This window comes from Lycium ferocissimum, chromosome 4 (genome assembly GCF_029784015.1).
Source record: "Lycium ferocissimum isolate CSIRO_LF1 chromosome 4, AGI_CSIRO_Lferr_CH_V1, whole genome shotgun sequence".
NCBI classification, from domain to species: Eukaryota; Viridiplantae; Streptophyta; class Magnoliopsida; order Solanales; family Solanaceae; genus Lycium; species Lycium ferocissimum.
The window spans coordinates 62,179,388-62,205,761 of record NC_081345.1 but is presented as its reverse complement, the minus strand read 5'-3'; the positions used below and the strand labels follow the sequence as shown (position 1 = coordinate 62,205,761).

General features: G+C 38.9%; 1 protein-coding gene across 1 annotated transcript; it reads left to right on the top strand.

Moving 5' to 3' along the window:
• The first annotated feature begins 19,348 nt into the window (after nt 1-19,348).
• LOC132054252 (uncharacterized) lies at nt 19,349-20,187 on the top strand. Its single transcript, XM_059446295.1, has 3 exons — nt 19,349-19,375; nt 19,522-19,671; nt 19,759-20,187. The coding sequence occupies exons 1-3, from the start codon at nt 19,349-19,351 to the stop codon at nt 20,185-20,187; spliced, it is 606 nt and encodes a 201-aa protein (XP_059302278.1).
• Nucleotides 20,188-26,374: the final 6,187 nt, after the last annotated feature.

The following is a 26,374-nucleotide window of genomic DNA, read 5'->3' as shown; positions in this document are numbered from 1 at the left end:
TCGACAGAAATCCTATGTAGATAACCGACGTTGCAAGCTGGAGTTCGAAGTAGGAGATTGGGTTTTCTTGAAAGTTTGAGTATCGAGGAGTCAAGAAATTTAGGCCAAAATACCAAATGAAATTAGATCGATTTTTTTTCATTCCTGAAGAGGTACATATCTTTCCCGAATCCCAAATAGCTCAGGAACAAATATGTACTGAATAGAAAGATTCCAACCTCCCATAAAAGGGGTGATGAGGTTTGGCAAGAAAGGTAAGCTAAGCCCTCGGTACATCGAACCATATAAGATTATTCGTACAGTGGGTAAAGTAGCATATGAGTTAGAATTACCTTCTGAGTTAGAGTCCATACATCCGGTATTCCATGTGTCCATGCTCCATAAATGCATAGGAGATCCCTTGAGAGTCGTGCCAATAGATGATATCTAGGTGACTGAGCAGTCATCGTATGAGGAGATCCCTATCGCTATATTAGATAGACAAGTCCGTCGATTACGAACTAAGGATATGGCTTCTGTTAAAGTACTCTGAAGAAATAATAATGTCGAGGAGATGACTTGGGAGGCGGAAGAGGAGATGAAGACTAAGTACCCGCACTTGTTTTCGTTGTCCCAAGAGGCCCAGGTTGAAACATCATAACCCCCTAGGTATTGGATTTTTGAAACATCATAACCCCTAGGTATTGGATTTACTTATGGCTATTATAATTGGTCGTGTGAGGCCATATTCTCATATATTCTAGCATGTGCCCCTGTGTGGCATTATTTTGGGTTGTTGTGTACAGGTTGGGTTGATATATTTATAGGGAAAACTCTGGCAAAATTTTTGTAGAATTCCTAAGAATTTAACATTCAAGGACGAATATTTCTAAGGGGGGAAGGATGTTACACCTCGTATCTTCGAAGAAGCACTTATCAAATTTGAAACATAACTACGTTGAGTTATGGTTAAATAAAACCACTTTGAAATATAAGCAGCAAGCATTATTAAGTAAGTATATTTAATGAATGAAGGATGTACACAAGGTATACCGGAAGGTTTTATAAGGAAATGAGTGGAAGAAATGGAGTAGTACGACTTTGGAGAAAAGATGGGTTCGATAGGACATCGGAGTAGAGAATTATGGACGTTACAAGTTCGGCTGACATAGCAGACACGCGTGCTACAGTAACCGACTTGCTACAGTGACCCGACCCGAATTTGACACCCTATATAAAGGGTAAAACCCTTTTTTTTCACCAGATTTTTCCCAAGAAAACTCAGAAAATAGATGTGGGTGTGAGGATATCAAAAATTAAGTGATTTTTCAAGTGGCGGAATATTAGTTTAGGTTCAGATAACGCGTAGTTGTGACTGTGATATCGTTTTGCGATGGATTTGGTTTGGATTCTAGGCGAACACGGAAGAATATTATCGTGTTAGCAAGATAGAGGTATGAATCTCTTATTATTAGTATTAATTTTGATTTATTTACAGAAATAGAATTTGTGAAATAGCCGTATAACAATTTTGTTGGCAGAAGAACAGGATAAATATTATATGGGACGTTTTATGGAGTATTTGGTATTGAGAATAACATGGTTGATGTTGGTCTTGTAGTTGTTGTTGTTGGTTACTGAATTGTAATTTCGGGCTAGGCATATAAACTGGGGAGATCTTTTTGAATTTTGGCAGAATTTAAAAGGGATTAATTTAAGGGCTTAAGGTAAGCATATGATAACGGTCCTAACAGTAGTATTAATTTTCTTAAATATAGATTGACGAGCTTGGAAGGACAAGCGTGCAGTAATTAGAGTAAGGCGACCGGAAAGGTATGTTAAGACTTTCCCTTTCTTTCTTTTTGGCATGATCCCATGATATTAACAGACGGTGAATATTCGAGTCTCCATATTACTCTACTCTTAGGAGTATTTGGAGTATCTCAGTTCTTGATGATCTTGTACCCCTCTATTATGATTATTCCTTCTGTTCATGGGTCCTAAACTTTGTATCACGATAATGTTAGTTTATGGGTATGCATTGCATTCTTTTGCATACATGCATATTGAACCGTGACCAGAAGGCATTATATACGCGTATATTATATATATATATGGGGTATGGGGAAAGGGAGAGGCGTTATATATGCATTACCACCTGATCAGCTGGTGCACAGTGATGATGATTATGATGCCCGAAGGGGCTGCCTAAAGGGGCCTATATGATGATAGCTAGGGATCGGACCGTACGTTCCACGGCACTATGATTATCACCTATGCATATCATGCGCCCTAAGAGGCATTTTAAAAAACGAGAGATACGTATATATATATATATATATATATATATATATATATATATATATATATATACGGATAGGTTCGGATAGTCGGACATGCGTGCATTCGGTCGGCCCAGTCAGCTTATGATTTTCAGATCTTATTCATGCCTCCTATATATATATATATATATATATATATATATATGTTACTCTCATGCCTTACATATTCAGTACATTATCCGTACTGACTCCCCTATTGCTCGGGGGGCTACATTCATGCCCGCAGGTACAGGTAGATGCACAGATAATCCAGTACAGTAGGATCTCCATCCAGCCGCCGTTGGCACGCTCCACTTGATCCGGAGCGGCATTCCACTTTTGGGTATGACATTTGTGATATTTGTGCATCTATGGGTATGGCGGTGTCCTGTCCCGTCTTTTCTATAGTTGATGTTCCAGTAGAGGTCTGTAGACAGATGTGTACAGGTAGACCTGATGTAGCCTTGTCGGCTTCCATGCTTTTGTTGTACTGTACATGTATATGTATCTATGTATGATTGCATCCACAGATGATATGAGTTAGTATGCTTCAGTTGTAAGTCTTAAAGGCCCTCTGCTTAGCCAGTGAATGTTTAGATATAAGAGTAGGGGTGCTCGGTCAGTAGTGGTCAGGCACTCGTCACGACCCAACAGTTGGGTCGTGACATTTATGATCCACCCAGAAATGATTATGAGATGCATGTTTAGATGTGCTCGGTGTGTTAGCTCCAGTGCCCGTCATGGCCCTCTGGTTGAGTCGTGACAAAAGTGGTATCAGAGCAATTCGTCCTAGGGTGTGTCTACGAGCCGTGTCCAGTAGAGTCTTGTTTATGGGTGTGAAGCACGCTACACTTATAAACAAGAGGCTGCAGGGCATTTAGGAATGATTGACCTTTCTTTCTCATCTTAGATCATGTCGTAGAGCTAAATTATAGGATGTGATGTCCCTGATTCCAATCCTAAATGTTTTGATTGTGGATAAGCAGTTGATTATGCCGCTATGAAGTAATTGATGAGAATTGAAGTTGATACTCCGAAAGGTATGTTTCCTGCCTTATTGATATTGATAGAATTCGATATAAGAACTCGAGCTAGATGTTACGAGTATTTGTGATCGCCCTGTGAGGCATTGGATGTGTTTTTGGGGCTGTGTGCAGGAATGAGGCAGTAAGAAGTATCGACGAAACTCTGCTGGAATTTTTACAAATTAAATTGGTTGAATGTCTATGCTATAGAAAAAGAATGAAGGGAAAATGTGACAATCGGATGTTTGGTAAGTCATGATTGAATGAACCATTATGAGATGCTTTCAAAGAGAAGTTTTAGAATGATTTTAATTTAGTTTTAGAATGATTTTAATTTAAGGGAAGAACCCTGGAGGGGAAAAATGATTAGTAATTAAAGGAGTTGGAATGAGTGCATTTGAGATTTCGGAGAATTGAGATATATTGAAGATATAGGGAAAGTTGACACTAAGAATTCAAATACAGTATTATGATTTATAGATTGGTGAGTAAGAGATAACGAAGAGATATTGATATTGTAAAGGAAGTTAACGAGTAGGGGAAAGTTTTACTCTAGAAGTTTATATATATATATATATATATATATATACATAAGATCAGGACGGGTTGATGACAGGCACTCAGACTCATTTTATCGAACTTTCCTATATGATGTGAGTTTACATTGGGATTTAGAAGTCACCAGTCATTCGATTTCAAGGGGATTCCGAGTATTTGATAGTTGGTACTATTCTGAGAGTCATTATGGCCATGTTACTTCGAGTGTTAATGACGACCTTGAACTCAAGAATGAGAAATGGTTAGGTAAGTTGGATTGCAATTATGATTGTTTTCTGGATTGTTTATATAACTTCTAAATGTGATGTTGCTTGGCCAACGAAGGAAGTAGAGATTGTATCAACCTTAGGAATATGTGGTGTATTTCTAGCTAATCCTTATAAGAAGGCTTTACCTCAAATTTTTTTCGGACGGGTGTTGTGAAGGTTATTGACGATAGAGAAATTAGGTGTGATGTCGGTTTATGTGTAAGGAGAGAAAAGAGTAGGTGTACAAGTGAAGATAAAATATTGCAAGGATCGATTTGGTTGCTACAGGAAAGTAAAGGATGCGAGGTTGATTATTTTAGACAAAGAGACAGGGTACAAGTACGAGTAAAGATTTTTAAGTAAAGTTATATCGCTAGGATTCACAGTCAGGACGTAGGAAGGTATGCTAATAGATTTAGACATACGAAGAAAAAAATATGAGAAACCAGAATAGCCCGAGGGAAGTTAGGAGCATGTGAGTTTTACAATTAGAATTCTCTGGCTAGCTGGGCAAAAAGAGAGGGGGAGATGTATTAGAGCCACAGATTCAGGACAAAATCAAATGGCAACGGGATATCTTGAAAAAAAAGGTGTTGAAAAGTGATAAAAAGATAAGTCATGAGTGGCTACATCGAGTATTATGTATACCCTTATGATTAATGTTACGACATGTTAAAAATATTGATTGTGTCATAAGTCAAAATTAAGGTAGCAAGCATTAGAGGAAGAATCAGGATTGGGTTTTCTTGGGAATTAAAGTCAGATAGCGGTAACGCGACCAAATATGTAAGCACGAGCATTAGGAAAAAAAAGGTTATGATATCATGAAGGGGAGAGAAACTTGGACAAGGAAAACGTATACCCATTGAGGGTCAGGTAATATATATTTGAGGAAAAGGTTAGGATGAAAGCAAGAAAGCAGACAATAGGATCAAATTTAAATAAATCAATGGGAGATAGAGTAATGTTGTACGTGACAAAGGATGAACGTGAGGACCCCGGAACCAACCTATACGTCTTCATAACTAGAACCAAGAAGGTTGTAAATAATGGACAAAGGTGCATCCTTGAGAAGAAATAAACAGGTCTTATGAGAGCGACGAGGAAATTTTAAACTCCTGAGATTTAACCAGGAGAATGGATGTGAACCTATGATTGGTACGCCTATTTAAGGGGAGAAAGTACCTCAAGAAGAGATTTTCAGCGTCAAAAGGGATTCGCACTCGTAACAAAACACTCCAAAGTTTCCTAACCTAAGAGTAAAGGATGACTAATGGAAATAGGCATTTTACAAGTAAAAGAAACTATGAGGACTAAAGGAAGGAGGAGGTGTTAACGAAATGGTTAAAGGGAATTATGTGGCCGCCGACAACAAGGAGAAGGTTAATGAGTCAGTAGGCTTGCCCAAAGGAAAACAAATTGAAATTATAAGACAATGGTTGTGTGTGTGAAAGATGCGATCATGAAGAAAACCGAGAAAGAAAAAATATATATATATATATATATATATATATATATATATATATATATATATATATGTGTGTGTGTGTGTGTGTGTGTGTGTGTGTGTGTGTGTGTACAAGTTGTAGTATCATAAAGGAAGATGAAGACTCGATGAAAGAAGAAAGGAAAGGGTGTACTTTGTGAGGATTTCATGATAAGAACAAGAACCGACAGAACACTAGAAGGACTATGATGCATGGTTGTGATGCAAACAAGTAGTTAAGAAGAATTACGGGACAAAATGAGCTAAGCTAATGAAAGGACGAGTCGTGGGAATGGATGGTGTGGAATATCAACTTTTAATGGTATAGTATAGACATAAATCGGAATTGGGAACCTAGAGCAAAGAGAATTTCAAGGATATTAAGAAGATAGTCGTGGAGAAAGACTAGGGCTAAAGGAGCGTGGTATAGTCGGACACTCCATAAGGGGCCTAATGAATTTCGATGTCCCCATTAATTCATTAGCCTAGAGGACTACTAGTCATGAAAGGTAGAAGTGAAAAGACAATAAAGAAGGCATCTGAATTGTATCCGATATGTATAAGCATTTTGATTTGATACAAGAACTCAACTAGCAAAAAGAAAATAAGTTAAACCATGCGATGAAAAGAACTCCGGCATTATATGGAATAGAGGAGTTGAAGGATCGCTAAGGTCGCCAGAATACTATTAAAGATGGTTAATACTCGAAGGTTACTGGTATATGAGAACATCCTTTAAAAGGGGGGAAGAACAAATTTAGTTCTAAGATGAACTACAATATTTCCAAGTTCAAAAGAGGGAAATATACAGGCTTGAAGGAGCCAAAATTCGAGATGAACCAATATATCAAGAATGCGCTAAAGAAAAGTGGGAATGGACTAAATGCGGATAGAAAATGTATATCAGGAGACAAATATGGAAGGAGAATAAGTTTCGCCAATGCGATACGTTGTATTCCGGACTATGACTCGAATCACTCGCGCCGAAGAAATTTTAGGTACATTTAGATATGCAGTAAAGTACTCCAAGGGGTAGCAGAAGGAGTAAGAAAGGTCGCATGTGACCAGGGATAAGTATAAGGGACAATCGGGATTACTAAAAAGAACTTGTAGCACTAGAAGAGATGAAAGCTTTAAAAGAGGAATATTTATAGGAAGTTCAATAATCTTCAAAGGAAAGGAAGATAGTGTGCCTATGGATAGCGCAAATCATGCCGAGATTAGGAGAGTACCTCGTAAGTCATGAAATTCCAAGCTACTGGTTATATCAATTGTGAGAGTGTATGACATAGAACCATATAAACAATCGCCATGATGAAATGGCTAACAGAATGGTGCAAGGACGACGATAAGGAGCCAAAGAAGAATGGAGGTTAGTTTAAGTCTCAATTAGTCACCGGTATAAGAGAGCCAAGGACTTAAGGAGGGAAGCATACTCGTATTGGGAGGAAATTATGATTAAGTAGGATTTTATCTTAGTTCCATGTTCATGAGTTTATTTTGTAATTATGCAAAAACTGAGGAGAGGAAATTAGAGGAAAAGTTCAAATATGAATATGATGATATTGTAAGGAATTAAGGGGGGTCCGACCATAGAATTAAAAGGAGTTGATATGGTATGTATATAAGGTCGACTAGTATAAAAAGGAATAATTTAAAATAGCACCAAAGAAGCAAGCAAGGAAAGGCGTCATAGATGAACAAGAGAGTTTGTCGACTAGCAGAGAAATAAGGAGCAAGGTAAAAGAGTACAACAGTTAAGAGTGCTCAAAGACCTAAGGGAGCCGTAGCAATCATGAGTTAAGACCATCTTAATGGCAACAGGTCCTAGGACGGTAACTAGATATCATTGACACCTTGGGTACATACATAAGAACATGAGGATATGGAACTAATGAATGAGTTCGACGAAAGAATTGGGAGAATATGAAAGAAGAATAATGAGCCTATAGTATAAGATCATGGAGATCGGGAACTAAAGGAGGACAACCATTTCAAGAAACTAATGAAAGCGTCGTAAGCTCGCAAGCTACAACATTCGAGGACGAATGTTTCTAAGGGGGGAAGGATGTTACACCTTGCACTTTCAGAGCATGAGCATGCTATGTACTTCACCGTATTAATGGAGTATCGGAGACATCCCATGAAGTTTTGGAAGGTACAAGCCATGGGAAGTACGTAACAATGAAGTAAAGGATGAATTACGATCTCGTAAGTCGTAACCTAGAAGGACAAACTTTGGACCAAAGGACATGACCATTATCAAGTATGATTAATGATAAATATCATGTATGGAGAGTTTTAAGATTGGACCAAGCAAATCGAAGAAAATAAGTTTGTCGAAAATTTGAAAAAAAAAAGACGAATTTTCAATTTTGGGTCAACTTTAGAGGGTATATCTCGGGTATATCAGGAGTTTTGAGGTGTTTCAAAAGCCTAAAATGAAGTTCATAGTCTAGTTTCCAACGCAACAAAATTCATCAATACGACATCGGAGTAGGGAGTTATGGGCATTTTTATCTCCGGAAGTCGCGAACCCCTTCTCTAGAAAGCCACTTAAAAGCCCACTTATGTTCCCCCAATAAAGAGAGTTTGGCACCTATAAAAGGGTCTCTACACTTCATTTTATTCATTTTTCTTCAACTCCACAACCTCTAGAAATCTCCTAACATCTCCACACCTCTCTAGAATCTCCCACACTTCTCTCTCCATTATAAGAGTGTTCTTGAAGGTTCTCCACCATTCCAAAACATTCTATACCATCACAAAAGAGGATCAAACTCCAAAACCCCAAGCTAATTCATGGAGAAGGATTGTTCTTGTCTCTACTTAATGTTGTGATGAATTTGGTCTTGGAAGAAGTTGAGTGGGGTGAAGTTCTTCTAGTGTAAGGTATGTTCTCCATCTATTTCTCATGATTAAGTTGATTTGAAGGTTTAGCAAGTCCTATAAAAGAAGAGAATCATAGTAGAGAAGTTGCAAAGTATTAAAGTGAAGATGATGACTATGGAATGAATTTGAAAGGAGATTTTGGATTAATTTGAGATTAAATTGAATATAATTCTTTGATTATGGTATTGTGGATATTGTTATGGTTGGTTGAGAAATTGGGAAAAACATCGTGTGGGATGTTTTATGGAGTATATTGGTGTTGATGATGATGTTGTTGATATTAGTATTATTATTGTTGTTGTTTTGTTGGTATTGTAATTTTGGGCTAGGGATATAAACAGGGGAGATGCTGCCCGAATTTCGTCATATTTTAAAAGGAATTAATTTGAGGGCTTAAGACAAGCATATGACGATAAGCCTAATAATAGTATGAATTTTCTTGAATGTAGATTTACGAGCTTGGAAGGACAAGCGTTAAGTAGTTAAAGTTAAGGCGACCGAAAAGGTATGTTAAGGCTAAATCCCTGTCATTCTAAAGGCGTGATTCTTTCTTATGAACCCATACATGTTTTCCATAATATCCTTATTCCCAAAAAGCTAGAAGTTCATGATTCTCAAGTTCTTGTGATGCTAAAGATAGATATTTCTATGATGATAATGATGAGGATGATGATCCCATTCTAGAGATTCCAAAGCTTATGTTTTGATACTATTATGAGATTGTTGAGTTTATTCCATGATTTTCTTGATTTTATTCATTGTTGTTCATCTCACCTTATGATAATTATTCGTTGAAGGTGAGATATAGCGATGATGATTGTTCCATAATACAAATCGGAGGTTCTTGATACTCTTACGATCTCATCTCCGATAGTTGATCCTCTAGAAAGTTGTATAATTAATGATTGTCTCTGATGATATGCTTTTATTTATGTTATATATGATTATATGGTCTAGTTGGCCGGGCATGACACCACTGAAACGGTACGGGATCGAGTCTCGGCGGGTATGGATAATGATGATAACATCGGCCTATATGGCCGGGACGGTGACACCACTATTGGGGGGCGAGAGATCGATTACTATGGACCGGGCCTGAATATTACCGAATCTTACTATGGATAACGGATAATACCGTATCTATACATACTTGTTATATTATATATATATGTATGTTATAAAAAAAGAAAAAGTTAAGCAGGCATGATGAATGTCTTAAAAGGTATCATATATAAATGTTATCTCTTTATCTTACGTTATCCTTCTTTATTCTTTTTATGTTGTTATTCATGCCTTACATACTCGGTACATTATTCGTACCGACGTCCTTTCTTGTGGACGTTGCGTTCATGCCCGCGGTAGGCAAGGAGATGGATCGGATCCGTAGGTGCTTTATCAGCGGATTCTCAGGAGAACTCCACTTACTTCGAGGCTGCAGACTATTGGTATTGGTCTTCATGGTCACTTGTATTCTATGTAGAGGCTCGTAGACATGTGTGTACAGTTAGACGTTTCATAACCCTACCGGTTCATATTGTTGTATAATATTTTAGTAGCCTTGTCGGCTGGTGATGATGGACATAATTGTTGAAGATTATATAGAGATGTGTCGTTATGTTGTGATATATGTCCTTACAGATTATGATATCCATGAGAAAAGTGAAACTATTGATTGTGCAAGTTTATGTAAATGATGTCACCCTTGGTGCCACAAATGATTCTTTGTGTGAAGAGTTTGCAAAGCTCATGGGAATTAGGTTTGGAATGAGCATGATGAGTGGTCGCTTCTTTCTTAGGATGCGGATCAAGCAAAATCCAGAGGCACCGTGATACGATCTGACAAAGTACATCGAAAATTTCTTTGAAAAGGTTGAAATAGAGAATGCTAAAGCCGTTGATACTCATATGCCATTGCTACCGGAAGTGGACATGGATAAACTTCAGTTCTCTATGAATAAAACTATGTATAGGGGCATCGTTGGCTTTTGTTCTACTGTACCATGAGACGACATTGTGTTTAATATTCAGTGCGTATGCAGACCACTGATCAGTCAAAGAATGTTTGAAGCACGAAAATTCTGAGGTATCTCGAAGAGACTCACGAACACAGTCATACTTCTGTGTCGGAGATGTTTTGACTTGATTGGATATGTTGATCTTTTGGATATCTTGGATATTTGGTGGATAGAAAGAGCACCTGCAGATAGCTCGTTTTCTTGGATCATGCTTGATCTCATTGGCACAGCATAAAATTTTGTGTCTCTCTCTACCGCGTGTCGTAAAAATTTAGCTACCTCTTCTTTATGCCGGTGCTCAATTGCTTTGGATCAAACAAAAACTTGAGGATTTTGTTGTGTTTACAGATTGTGTGCCTTTGTTATGTGACAATACAAGTGCACTCAATATGACAAAGAATCCAGTGGAACACAAAAGAACCAAGCACATTGATGTTAGGCATCACTTTCTAAGAGACAATGTTGAGAAGGGTTTGAATTGTATAAAGTTTTGCAAAATGGAGGACAGTGCAGCGCACGTTTTTACTTTAAGCACTCACAGGAACACTTTGAAAGAAATCGCTTGGAGCTGGGGTTGATCAAGATCAACTAATTGTTCCCTTACAAGATCCCTTAATGACTGGCTATGTTTAAAGGACAAGTAAATGTTGAAAATAATTTTGGGTGACAGCTAACTCGATTCTATATTACGATAGCATATGCACATGGAAACTTCAAGACAATACAAGGATGAGTGACATTGTAGTCTTTCCAGATTTTGCCCTCATTTTCAAAAAAATATCAAGGAACCTGGTTCCAGTGACTCAGGTTAGTAGTTTCATCAGTACTTATGTGTTTTTTAAACTGACTAGGAGTTCCACTTCATTAAATGTTTTCCCGCCTATAACTCCAAAACTCTAGCCTAAACGTTATAATGCTTCTGAATCAGTTTGCTAAAAGAGGACCAGTTGTAACCTCCGACCTTCCATTTAACACCAAATAAGAATCAGTTCCTTCTTCTTTCACTTATATCCAAATCTTTTAACTAAAATCCCATTTTACTCACAAACACTAAATTCTCTGTCTCTAAAACTAAAACTCCCAACATCGTTTATGTTTTCTCTGTTCAACCTTGACTGTTTAATCACTCTCCTTGCATTTCCATCCAAAATTCCAAGACATCTCAGTGGGAATCAACCTCTCCAAACTCCCCTGAACGAAACCCTTCTACCTCCTCCCCAAAATTCTCGATTCCTTTCCCAACCAAATCCTCATGTCTTACCCCCAAACCTTCAATCTCTTTTGATCCAAGCTCACAAGTTTCACCCATTTAACCTACTCTTGTTCGTCCAAGAACTCGAAAAAATCAAACCCCCAAAAAATTCATGTGTGCGTCACCATCTTCTGTTCCTGAAGAACACCTTAAGTTGAATGAGAGTGATAAGATGGTTTCAGTGTCAAAATAATGGGTAAAAGCAAGAAATTGAATAAAAAGACGGGGATGTTGAGGTTACGAGTCAAAAATCGAGTGAAATCGAAGTGGATATCAAATCGGCAAAAGAAAGTGATAAGACTATAGAACAGCGTTCCTCTGGTGCTGTTGCAGAGAAATAAGAAAAGATTGCAAAAAAGGGTCCCTCTGAGGAAACTACTGCTATACCAGGTATCCCTGTACCCCTAGATAGTGCTAGGTATGATGGGTCAGACAAAGGACGCTCTGAGTCCTCAGTTGACCATCTTTTTTATGGAAATTTCAATGAGAGGGAAAAAGGGAGGTCTAATATTTTATAAAGTGAAAATAATCATATCGAGTTTATGAAAGCTATTGATAACGCGAGGGGGGGGAGTGGGGAAGAGGGGCTGGTGAGGGAACAGGTGCCTCAACTCAAGGGGAATCTATTGATAAACTGAAAGAGGGAGAAACTGATAAGGGAATAGGTCCCTCAACTCAGGGTGAATTTGGTTCCCCTGTGTTTAAGACAGCCCTTATGTGGGATGGGACACTAGGTTCCTCAAGATTTAACTTAGACACCATTCCCCAACGTGTGTAAACTATTACTGTTCCATTAGGAGACCTTTCTACAAGCAAGGAATCTATTTCTGTTACTCCTTCTAAGGAGGTTGAAGATGTTGAAGTAGCCTTGAACCTCGTGTTCAAAAGAAAGTTTGGGTCTGCCAAAGCGTCGGTGACGGCGTAAACATCTCCAAAAGGGGCCAACCACTATAAGCAAAAAACAAAAGCCCGATTAGACCCCTCTAAAAGCTAACAAGGAGAAAATCCTTATAGAAGAAGAGACGTCTTGTCAAAAGGTCTTTGGTAGATGAAGATGAGGTGTCACCATGTTACGCCTCGTAGTCTTGTACGTGAAATCTACTAGGCATTAGTTGTTTAAATGTAGACGTGGAGCATTTCCTAGGATATGGGAGATTGTATGTATCTATCTCATAGTTACGAGGGTTTAAGTTCAGTATAATAAGCTATGGAAGACTGCGGGACCAAGCAAATCAAGGAAAATAAGTTTGCCGAAAAATTTGAAAGAAACAAAAATTAATCAAGGATAAAATTTTGGATCAACTTTGGAGGGTATATTTTCATGCATATTAGGAGTTTTAAGGTGTTTCAAAATTCTAAATGAAGTTCGTCGAGTCTAGTTTCCAACGAAACAACCCCGATCATCGATAGAGGATATCGGAGTAAGAGAATTATGGACGTTACAATTTAGGGCAGAGGGAAACAACAACCTCCCATCTTTGCCGCCGACTTGAGCCACTATAAAAAGGCTAAAACCCCCATTTTTTCCATCAAAAACTTCTGAAAATTTTCAGAAAATTCAGCAACCAAGACTCAATGTCACATAAAAAGTGAGGATTTTGAGTAAAATTCAAGTTACGGCGTATTAAGTAAGGTCCGACAACGTATAGTCTCGTTTATAATTTCATTTATGTTGGGTTGGCTTGGAAACAAAGTAAAAATTGAAGATTTTGCTACTTTGGTAAAGATAAGGTATGAATCATTGAATCTCTCTTTATCAACGTTGATTTAGGAATATTTACAAGAATAAAAGTTATAGTTTGTTGTGTTGATGTTGTTGGCTTATGGATTGAGATTTGAAAGAGAGTTTGGATGAGAATGTACATATTTATCTTGTAGAATATTGAGGATGTTGTTGTTCTTTGTTGTTGGTATTGTTTGGGAGTTGTTTTTGTATCCGGAGGAAGTATATGATATAGGGGAAATCTTGCCCAAATTTTCGTAACAAATTAGTCTTTAATAGTGGAGTGCTTATAAGTTGATGGAAATGTGATGAAAGTATGATTAAAGATGTATTTCTCGATATAGGTTCGGGTGAAGGGCAAGCATCGGTATAAGGAATTCTTTAAGTGGTGGCTTGACGGATAAGGTATGTAAGGTGTTCGTTTCCTTCTTTCTTTGGCACGAACCAAACTAGAACATGAACATAAGCGTTGCATAAAAACTTCACTCCATTCCTATGCTATGTATTTCAATCTTAATGCCTTACTTATTTGATTGATTCTTACCATATTATCATGTTTATCACCATTAAGCTAATTCTTGGATTCGATACGAGCTCCATAATTCATTCGGAGGTTATGACCTTATGTCACTCCGAAAGGCCGTTGTTACTTCAACTGGCTCATTATGCATGGTATATATATGTATGTATGCACTATTTTACTACACCGAACGCGCATTATAGTCGGCCGGCATGCACCTATGTGCAATCAGCGATCAGTTGGTATTACACACCAAGTCCGAAAGGGCCGGTACGTTACACACCGAGTCCCGAAAGGCGGGTACGTTATACACCGAGTCCCGAAAAGGTAGGATACGTTATGATGATGATACTATTTATATATATGTATATGCTTGCATATGATTTTAAACTCATGCATTGTATATCGTACGTTCTCGAGATGGCAGTTACTTTATATTGTCTTTGTATCTCCGTTTTACTTATGTTATTGATTCCAGCCTTACATGCTCGGTACTTTTATAAAATGCCGACATCCATTCTGCAGACGGACCTCGCATTTAAATCTTCTGTGTGTGAGGAAGCGACCGTAGTAGGACTTTTTCGACTTCGGCGGTGTTAGCAAGTGCCACTTCTCCGGACTTGTCGTCTTTTGGTGTTTTTCTGCTATTGTAGTATATGTTCATATGTACGCTCTTGAGGCTATTAGACATAGTGGGATATGTAAATATTATGGCCTGTCGGCCTTGTTTGGGTTCTGGATATCTTCCGATAGCCTTGCCGGCTTTATGATATATTTTATGTTGTGGCGACCTTGTCGTCTACATATATATATATATATATATATATATGTGTGTGTGTGTGTGTGTGTGTGTGTGTTGAATTATCGGATATTTCTATGTTGGGCCTTTTTCGTGCGGAGTGTTCTTTGAGTTATGGTATATGATGTCAAGTAATCGTTAAGTGGGGTGGTTTTTGACTACGGTCGGGTCCGTCATACTCGCTTATTGGGGTGTGACACACCAACTAGGGTGGTGGAAGTTGATGAGTAAGACAATGAAGTGGAGGAAACTCCACTTGAAAGGAAAGCTCTAAGAAAGAAAAATTAAGGAAAGGTAAGTCGGCGATTAGTTCCGCAAAGGTACACGGTGCTGAGGGTTGGAATCTAAGGAGAAGAAAGAAAAGACCTACCATCTCAGGAAGAGAAAGGCAAGTGTGGGTGAGGAACCTGGTTCCTTATCAAAGAAACAGAAATCTAAAATAACAGAATGGGAAAGGAAAGAAGTTTTAAAAACTCCAAAAGTACTGAATGGAAGGGTATTTGATCCGAAATCGCTGAGAATGAAGGAACTATTGGAGATAGTGGAATTTGTAACTAGATTCAATTATTCAAACCTTTAGTTCCTAGTCTGTTTGAAGATGAGGTAGTGGAGTTTTATGACAAATTGTTTTTCCGAAGATGAATCTATCTTTTGGCATGTAAATGGTACAGACTTCACTCTTGATAAAGATAAAATTGGGGAGATTCTTGGAGTTCCCACTGACGGGTTGAAGACGGTTAAAAAGAGATCAACCTCAATGGATTTCTTGAACATCATTGCAAAGAAGGAGGGGACCATATCGGGGGAACGGGTATACAAAAAGTAGTTCAAGCTAGAGTATATTAGCTCAATCGATAAAAAAGGTGTTGTTCCCCTTTTTTGTCCGAGAGGAGATCTATGGCATGACCATCTAGACTTGTATCTCATGGCCTTGGCCAACTTCCTCCACGATTACTTGCTCTGATGCTAAAGCATATGATAAAAGTGTTCACAGTTAAGGATGGCAGGCATGGATTGCCATATGGTTTCTTTCTCACCAAAGCGTTCGAGTACTTTGAGATCAAGGTTGGTAAGGTGACTGTGGGCACCAGGAAGCAAATGTTTACTTTGGGTACTCTTGAGGAGTGCAAGTGCGTTCCTAAGAAGGGAGGTGTTAGAAGTAGCTCAACGATCTCGAATCTGATTGATGCCCAACAAAGGGAAAATGAGGAGATCAACAAGTTGAGGACTAAGAATGCCATTATGAGATCGAACTTCCAATGTGCAAAAGAAGGAAGAGACAGTGCCGATTAGGTCTTTGAAAGAAGAAAATGCTCAGCTGAAAGCTGAAGTGGAGACATTAAAGGCAAAAGTGGAGGAACTAGCTGTACAACTGGTCCATGACCAGCGGGATGCAAATGAAAGGAATAGACAAGCTTCTCAAAATGGTCCCTTAAGCTGGTCCATCCACTTAGCCTCCAATTCCCTTAGCTCCTGTGTCCTCACGCCTAAAACCCCCTGTTTCCTTGTTCTAATTTCTATTCAATCCTTTTAATCCTTGTTATAATGACTGTGGTACTTTTGTCGATTTTTAACATGAGTTGTGCTAATGGATCTACTATGTTTGTTGCTATTTTAAATTGGGCATTATATTTCCCTTAATGCAATGTTACTCAGCCATGTGTGTTTTGTTTTTACTCATGTTAGTGTTGCCCAAGCGGTCATGAGTTAATGTTGCTATCTCTATTTTTGCTGATGATACTGTACTTACTCTTTTCAATGATGCCAAAAGGGGGAAGTAATCAGGGAGAGGTAATTAAGGGAAGTTAGGACGATACGATGCTAATACATATTACCGATATGTTGTTATGTTGAAAGATGGTCGATTCTCGTGGGGAACAAGTTAGGAATCTAGTTCTCAAGGGGAATATCAATTATTAGTTTGTCATCATAAAAAAGGGGAAAATTGATAAGTTTTGGTGATTTGACAAACTAATTTGAGGAACCAGATTTAGAGGAATCAAATAAGATCAAGTTCTAGACATTGCACGTCAACTCTACAATTGTAAAAGTCGTCGCCACTATACCGACCGGGCAATATCTTGGCAAGAAAGACAACATTTGCTAGTGGCCAAAACAAAATGAAATGTCACTTTCATATCAACCCACTTGCTCCACCTATATAAACAACATGTTACAAGTGAAAACCTAACACTTGCAAATCTGAAGATAATCTCATATCTCAAGTGCAAACAACGGCCTCTCAAAGTGCTCTCAAGAACAAAGCTGCAACAAACAGAAGGACCAGTTCTCAATCATTGAAGATGTCTTAAGTCTTTAGGTTTGTTGAGTCTTTGTCTTTTGTTTTTATCTTGTATTCCTACACTGCTTTCAAGAAGTGTCATAGTAGGACAGTTTCTCAACTATTCTGAGTTGTTCCCTTGACTAGAGTTAGTTAAGATGTGTGTTTGCAATAAAGTTATTGTAATGGTCTTGCAATAGAGTTATTGTTGCGGGGGGGGGGGGGGGGGGGATTAAGAGTTTAATTCCTAGGTTGCAATAGTTTGTAATATGAAGTTTGCTCATTTATAGTGAAGTTTGAGCAAAATCCTACTGCAGTGGGTCATGATTTTATTCCTTGAGCAAGGAGGTTTCCACGTAAATATCTTTTGTTATTTACTTTCTGTCTGACTTAAGAGATCATATAGAGAACCTGGTTCTCTATACTATTTGGTGGACTTATATATTCTATCAGGTCTAGAGGCCAATTTCAATTCCTCCATATTTTCAAGGAGGGTAACATCCCAGCTGACCTTTTGGCGAGTTGGCAAAAATTCCAAAGGAATGCATTCTTCACTGATACGGTCTTTTAGGCGTTCGTGTGAAATAAAGTTGAAGTTCTTCTGGCATATCTTTTGTCACACTGTATACCATGCACGAGCACCTTGGCAAACTAGTTGACAAATTAATGCATACACAGAAAGTTATACATGAGCAAAACCACTTGTCCTTTCGATCTCTTTCATCGCGAAAGTATAACAGTCTTGAAAAATCTTTCTTGTTGCAGAACTAAGATAAGTAAATAAAAGTGTCTTTTATATCTGATTGAGTTTTTATTGGTACAGTTGAAAACTTGAAATGCTTCATGTCACACATCAACAAAATTTTGAGGGATTTGACCAAAAAAAAAAAAAAAATTTAGTGGCTGCGTCCACTGTGCGAACCCGTGACCTATAGGTCATATGGAGACAACTTTACCGTTGCTCCAAGGCTCCCCTTTCTTATTCCCATAATTTCAAAAAAAATTTTGAAATAGTTGGCAGTGCTCGACGATTCACATAAGCTTCAACTGTCAAATGCTGAAATCTTACTTCTATTTTTGGGAACTCCAAATCAACTCTACACTTGAAAGAGTAAAATAATGTAAATGCTCACTGCTAATAACTTGTGACAGCAGAAGATCACAAAAATTCTAGCAAATACTTATGATGATATTAACATTTCATGGACCACAGTAACTGTTCATGTATTAATTAAAGCATAAGTAAATTCAAATTTTTATGCAGAATAATATATAAGAGTGCATTCTATTTCTCATTATTAATCAATCCGATCAAAACATTTAAAATTTGCAAGTTGCTTATAAGGAATTAAGCATGTCAGGGGGGAAATAACAAAGTTTAATCTAAACTTTTAGGGTGGTGGAAGGCTGACAACAAGGAAACTTACAAACAGAGATAAATAAATATATGGCATATCTAAACAGATACGTCGTAGTTTTTAAATGATTCAGTTGATACCGTTTAACGTTTCTTGCAAATAACTTATAACTTGTCTTGTAGGTGACATCGACAAGTAGGTTAGGACCTTCGCACCTCCTTTCCTCCATCCTCGAGGTTTTATAGCGTATGCACATCCAACTCAACCATTAATAAAAAGCATAACCCTATGGCCCATCCCCAACCTAGCACATATAAGTTTATTGCAGACTCTCTAGATATGGGCATGCCTCAAGAAGGAGACCCAGCACACAATTTGTGTGGAAAATAAATGAGGGGATGAGGTAAATGACAGTGATCTTTTCTTTTTTTGTTGCCTGACTCTTAGTTTTTGGAGTAGTTCAACTTAACAAAGTTATCTATTTGTTTTTTTACAAAAAGTTCCTATCTTTGAGAATTCGGACTCTATATCCTTGTTATAAATGAGACAATTGTTATATGTTGTCTTCTCTTTTGTCTTTGTGTGTGTGAGAAGTCCAGCTATATTGGCGACTGATTATGTTAAGCAGTCACCACCGTTGTCTTTGCGTATTTATGTGTGTGAAGTCTTGCTACAGTGGTGATTGATCTTTGTGCATGTGTCTTCTCTGTTCTATATTCCTGTTTGGTTTGGTATTAAACTAATATAAAGGAGTAGTCATGAGCACATAGTGTATAAGTTGGTTTATGGTATAAGAAAATGATGAAACATTGATTCAGTTAGTTTCTAAAAACGGAAAAAGAGTTCAATCTTGAATATTGTCTATATTTATTATTTTTCAATGTTTCAGCTATGGAACAGTCTAGTGAAAATTCAAGAGTGAGTTGGAAGGATATGGATGTAGTAAAGACGTTTTTAGAAAATTGAATTCAAGAAGTGTCCTTAAACGGGAGACTTAGAAGTAGTTTGAAGCCAGACTCATGGAACAAGGTTAAACTAGCTCTGGAGACTTCTCATTGTTTTAGCGTTCCCCAAAGAAGATGAAGAATTATTATGATTATCTAAAAGAAAAGAATCAAGCTTGGTTGCCGCTAACTAAAGGGACTGACAATATTTATGATCCAGCAATCCATACCTTTCAGATGTCTAATAGTGAGTGGGATGAGTACATAAAGGTTAGTCTATTATTTGATAATTGTTTCTTCATTTTTCGTAAAGAAGAAGGTTTAATTAAAAGTATGATATCTTATATTTGGATATAGGCTCATCCAAAAGCAAAGACATTGAGGAATTCACCACTACCCTTTCCAAACTTGTACACAAAACTTTTTGAGGGTTCTACTGCAACAAGAATTCATAGTTGGAGTCCAAGTTGTACCTATCGGCAACCTGGCGTCTCTTCTGTGTCTACTCCTATAGATATAGATACACTTGATGGAGCCGAAGATCTATTTGGTGACAAAAATAATGAAGCTCCTAAAGATTCTCCATCCCAATCTTCAGTCTCGGTTGAAAGGAAAGCTTCGGGAAAGAAGAGAAAATTATCATCGTCTGAATTGGAAATTGATGAGAAGATGAGTATTGCATTGGAGTTATTGATTAAAAAAAGTAGTGGACTCGACGTCGAAGAATGCATGGACAAATTACAAGGACTTGTGGAAAGATCCATTATAATACGACTCTTACTATAATTTGTGAAAGTGAGAGCTACAGGAGAGCATGGATGAAACTAGAGGTTGACAAGTTAGAGAATTGGGTTAAGGTCATGGGAAAAAAAAAAAAGGGACTTCTTTAGTTTTGCTAATTAACTAGAATATGCATTAGGTGTTGATAATGTGAAACCTTCTTTATTATTTTTCTACTAGTATCTATTATCCTTATTGAACATTTTCGATATTATATTATGCTAGACCCATTTTGTTAGTGATATATATATATATATATATATATATATATATATATATATATATATTAAATGCTTTGTTTGGATATGCTTGATAAATATGGATAAGTTGTGGTTATGTAACTTTTATGTGGACCAAATATATAACATGCTATGCTTATTATCGCGTATTGTACATTTTCTAGGTTAAAATAGTTTAGGCATGGTCCTTTGAAGATCAAATATTGATGAGCTTGTATTGGCGTAGAAAATGTCTTAGACTCAAGAATGTTCAAAGCAATAAAGATTTGACATCATCTTTATCTGGTTAGAATTACATATTGGAATTATTTTCTGGCTCTAGTCGATAGTATTTAGAGTTGATGCGCATGTCTCGTGATGCATATGTGCGGTTGTGCCAATATTTTAGACATAATGGATGGCTCACCTATAGTAAGTATGTACCTGTAGAAGAAAAGATAGCAATATTTTTATCCATTATAGGGCATGACGAGCGTTTTGTGGTTATCAAGAGGATATTCCAACATTCTTCGCAAACGATTCACAAATATTTTCACGAGTTTCTCGAAGAAATGATGAAGTTTGCAAAAGAGATGATATCATCTACAACATCCGATCCAAATCTAGTGTAACGACCCGCTCAGTCGTTATTTAATACTTCGCGAACCCGCGCTCAATCTAGGCCTACAATCTTAAATGGTAAGCCCTATGGGGATTTTAAATGAATAATAGTGGAAAAAATCAGTTTCGAAGTTAAAATTGTGGGCCGGCGAGAAGTTGGTCGCCACGTCGGTAGAGCGCGCGCGGCGGTACCGTATAGCGTAATCGACGTCCTCCTTAAAGTCAAGTGGCTTTCGACTCATCCTCCTTATTTACTAGGAAAGTAAGCAACTTCTATTAGCGCCGGACCTTGAGTCGAATTGATCGTGCCGCCGTAGCGGTACCGTTGTAGCGAGACTCACATCCACCGCAGTGAACGTCATGGGCCAGAATGCGCGTTTTTCCGTACTTAGTTTTATATTTCACCCTCCTTTTTAATAAAAGACCCGCTATGGCTGATATTAGGTTTCACATGAAGAAAAAAACCCTTGATACCAAGAAAAAGAGGCTTCTCCAACATTCTTCACGTCTTCCCCTTCAACTATCATCTCGTGATTCGGATAAGGGCTAGGAGGATGAGTATTTCATGGAAATTCGAATAGTTGTTCGTTATCGAGGTAGGTTACGGTTTACTTGAGTTAGACTTTGATTAGTGAATTGTATATACGTATAGAATTGACGGGAGATTGCATGATTTGGTCTTCGGACACGGAGTTGGATGGATATGTTCATAATTTAATGGAAGTTTATGTGTATATAGTAACTAGGGTAACAACGAGTATATAATTGGGTACTAAGTTCAACAATTGTTGATGTTTATGTGTTACAGATAGGAAGTGATTATTTGTCATTGTTAAAAAGGGCTATCCCATAGTTTAGAGTAATTATTCCCGTGGATATTTAATTTCCGCATTGATTGTCAAGTAAATTTGTAATATTCAGTATGGTTGTCCATTCGTGTAAATAAAATGGTTGTATTGGGTGAGTTGAAACGAAGGCTTAATAGTGCTACACCCGTCAAGGGCATATTTCATGACATTGTTCTCATTCATTAGCATCGTTACATATATTGCATGTGGTTATGGGATAATGCATGGAACAGAAAGTCTGAGTAAGCATCAGTTGTGATATTCAGCATCAGTTGTGATATTCGGTCTTATGGCCGAGTTGGGATGGATAGGAGGCACTACTTGATAATTGAGCATTGGAAGCGATATAAAGGTAAACATATTTACATATATGAAAAGGCACATTTGACAGGGGGTGAGGATGAGGCCTTGAATGTGGCTCGAGTCCGAGGAGTGAATCCGAAACGAGTGGTACATGGACACCATGGGTCCCCTGCGGGTCATGACTTCTGGGCAATGACACCAGTTAGCATGTGTGTACAGTGTGAATTTGGTCATTGCATTGTATTGCATTGCATAACTTTATGTCCTCATATTACATGCTGTCATTCTATTACATTACTCTGTGCATCTCCAATAATTAAGTGGTACTTTCGGAGGGTTTCAGATCATTCATGAAGGTGTTTGTTTAGGAATGAATTGTTAGGTTTCCGAGTTCTGAATTTAGTCTGATGGATTTAGAGAGTTCCAGTGTTGATGGAGGTGTGATAAATGTGTTCCGTGGATGCGTCATACCCTAGTGAGCGAACCAGATAGAAAGCTCTAAGGCTAAAATTCAAGAAGTAGAAGTTAGCGTACCAAAGAGATAAGACTTATTATTGGGCCCCTAAGGAAGTACGAAATAGGACTTCACTTGACTAGTCGGATAACTGGTATTACTGTAGAAATAAGAAAAGCGAAATAATTGGGGTAGAGAGGTGAGATCGTATTGGTGTAATTATCTAGGACAGGAGTCTTGAGGGCGTAAGTTGACTTATCTATTTATCTTGTTGATTTTATATTGTGTTACATGAAATAATCTTAGTCGACCTATGATGCTTACCAGTACGTGTGGTGTGCGATGAGCCACTTCTTCGCATCCTTTTTGGGTGTAGATGGGTTGCAGGTTATAAGTTGAAGTTTCTCCTTGTGGACTCCGGGACATCCTCCTACATCCTTGCTCATCTTATTCTAGGCAGAGGCTGTGTCGTTATTTTGTTTTGCCCTTATCCAATAGGAGCTCTTGTACCTGTATAGACTAGATCTTGGGGATTTTTCAGTTTTATTGTAACGATAACCGAGTTTTTATGAAGTTTTATTTTAAATTATGATTATCAATTGCATGACTGGTAATAATAATGCGTTGGATATTGGGTTGGTTTGTAAGGGTTTGCCTACTAGGTAGTAATATGGTAGGTGCCCGCACGACCAGTAAGTTGGGTCGTGACAGTTGGTATCAGAGCCTAGGTTACCGGTCTCACAAGTACATGAGCAAATGTCCAGTAGAGTCTTGTGTAATGGTACGAGGACGTCCGTACCCATCCACAAGAGGCTGTAGGACATCTAGAAGTTTCCCCTTCGTTCATTCTATCATGCTACCCCCTATACTCTATCTCCTAGTTGGATCCTATTGGTATCTGGGTGATTCCAATTAGTATCTGTCGATTCCAATTGGTATCTTATTATAATGACTCAAGGCCTTCTATGGGTAGTATGCGTGTTAAGTTTGTGAACAACTGGAAATTCCGTTACCAGTAGTAAGGATTATAATGTGTGTATTTTTTTTTGGGAAGGGTAGTAAATCGAAAGTGCGTTCGTACTCGTAGGACAAAATCCGTGTTTGTACGCGCTAAGTAAACGAACGAGCCCCTGCGTGACTTGAGTTGGCGGGTACCACTGGCACTGTAGCTTCGCTGCAGCGGTGTGGAAACCGCTATAGCGGGCTCGCCATAGCAGGTCGTCCGCTACCGCGGCCCCAGATTTTTTCCCAGCATCTCTACAGTGAGACTAGCCTCGCCATAGCGATACCGCTGCAGCTGTCAAGTGACCGCCGCAGACTAGTAACCTTCCCCCCCCCGTTCCATGTTTTCCCAACCTGTTCATTCATCAATGAAATTCAAGAAAAATCCAATTTCGAAGCAAAAACCTGCATAGAAACATCCGCCCTACTAGGGCAATTGTCTTATGAGTGCCCTTAAATCGGGGTACCCGCACCAAAAACAACAAGGAAATTATCCAAGCATTCCAAACAAACCAAAAACAAGAAATTTTCTTGATAACAAGACCTACAAGGGAAAATGATAACCAAGCTGATATAAAAAAAGTGGGGGAGGATCTCCAAGCCACTCCTTTCTTTGGTCGCCTCATCACCTCCATCGTCTGAGTCGCTGAAGTCCTCCCTGCCAAACCCGGACACACTCAGGAAGGAGAACTGGGGGACATCTCGGGTGATCACCTTGGGGTGCTTCTCCTTCGGGACTAGGGTCTTCAAAAGGCTTTTGACGCCTTTCCACATCCTCACGAGCAGCTTGTCCCTAGCCTGGTTTTTCTTTTTCTCCCGGTCCAAGTTCTCCCGAAGATCTATGTGGGCCTGGCCAAAGATCTAAAGGCGCTCTGTAGAGCATCCACAGCATCCCCCTTCTTAGACTGAGCGTCCAGATAACCCTTCATCTCATCAGGGGTGAAATAACCCGCACCAGCAGCAGCACTAGATGACCCGACCTCCATGGAAGGCCGTGCAAACTCCATCATGGTCGCCTTCACCGCAGCTACCTCCCTCTTGGCCCTCGCTGTCCTTATCACCGTCTGAGTCTGTCCTCCTCCCTGCCCGATGCTTTCTTTACCTTCAAGGGGTCAAAAAAGACATAGCACTCGACATATCGGTCGGTAGGCTACAAAGACACCCCCGCATTTCTCCATATGTGGGTAATCAGGGAGGGAAACATCAAGCTCGGGCCACCTTTGGCCATGAAACCCTGCCACTCCTCAATTACCTGCATCCTCACATTCATGGGCACGTCTTCTAAAATACAAGCAACCACAAGGGCCAGAGGGTAAGTGACATCGGTAGTGTTGCTCGAAAGAAAAACCCGTCGGGCAACGAGGTTCAGCCACCTCCAAGCCTCGGGAGTAAAGTGACGGCTCTTGACGGTAGACCGGGAAACACCCTATGTAGTCTTCCTCCTCTTGGACTCTTTCACTAACGTCCTCACCAACCACGGCCCGTTCCTCTTGTGGTTCTTGGCCCGAAACTCAACCTGTGAAGGGTTGGGCAAACCATGAACAACATTGATCGCCTTCGCACTAACCTTTATATTGACCCCCCTGATAGTGATCTCAGGTTTTGGGACAGTCCAATCAATAGTAGGGAGCATGGCATAGAATTCCTGGCAACCCGTTGGGCGATTAATATTCCCGCTCAGACCGGGGGGACCCCAACCCATGTGATGTAAGTGTTGGTAAAATTTCGAGCCAAATCTTCCACCCGGTCCATAATAAAGGCCCTCTCATGGAGCAAACAAGGTTCTGCTGCTCCATGAAGCGCCTCTTGCAAGTATGAGAAGCGAACCTAACATATGCGGGGGCAGCGGGTGGTTGTTGTTGTTGTGATTGTTGTTGTTGTTATTGTTGTTGCTGTTGTTGTTATTGATGTTGTTGTTATGGATTCTCCATAGCAAAATGAGAGAGTTATCCTATAAAGGGAAGATTGAGTTAGAATATTGTGGCACAGAGATTAGATAGTGGCAGGACGTGCATGATTAAGTTAACTACCCGGTCTATAGGTTTTTGCTCGAGCGACTTGCGGCGGCGGTTAGAGATGACGCAACGGCAAAGCCGCTATAGCGACAAAAGGAGCGCCACAGCGGACCAGGCTCCGCCATAGCGCTGCTTCATCGATGTAACGAGCTCGCTATAGCGAGAAGGTGTCCGCTACAACAGACATCGTCCAAAGGTGATGGTCCGCTCTTCTCTAGCGAGAACACCCTCCAACCCAGCTTTTAGAGAACCCAAAATTTCACCATAGTTTCCACATTTTTGGCAAGGATCAAGTACTATAATAGTATGCATGAATTCTACAACCTATAACACCCTACTTCAACTACAATGAGCACCAAAATTTTGAGCAAGAACATCAAAAAATTGCACCACCACCAAACACCCCCACCCCAACATGAACTACCCTATTTTAAGCAGATTTTTAGTATAAAATGATGCTAGGATAGTGTGAACCATGAAATAACCTTCCATAACCCAAGAACTCTTTACCCCAATCAATCAAAAAATAAAAATAAATAAACCTTGTCCAAAGAACCCCAAATTTTGCTCTAATCTAGCAACTTAGGCATGGAGATTTTGAAATAGAAGGCCATAATCAAGTTGAAGGACTATGAGAGGGAGTACATACCTTGAAGTAGTTAGAGATCTGCAAGCTTTCGCTCCGAAAGGTGACCCTTAGGTGATAGAGAAATTCTTCCTTTTCCTTAGTAT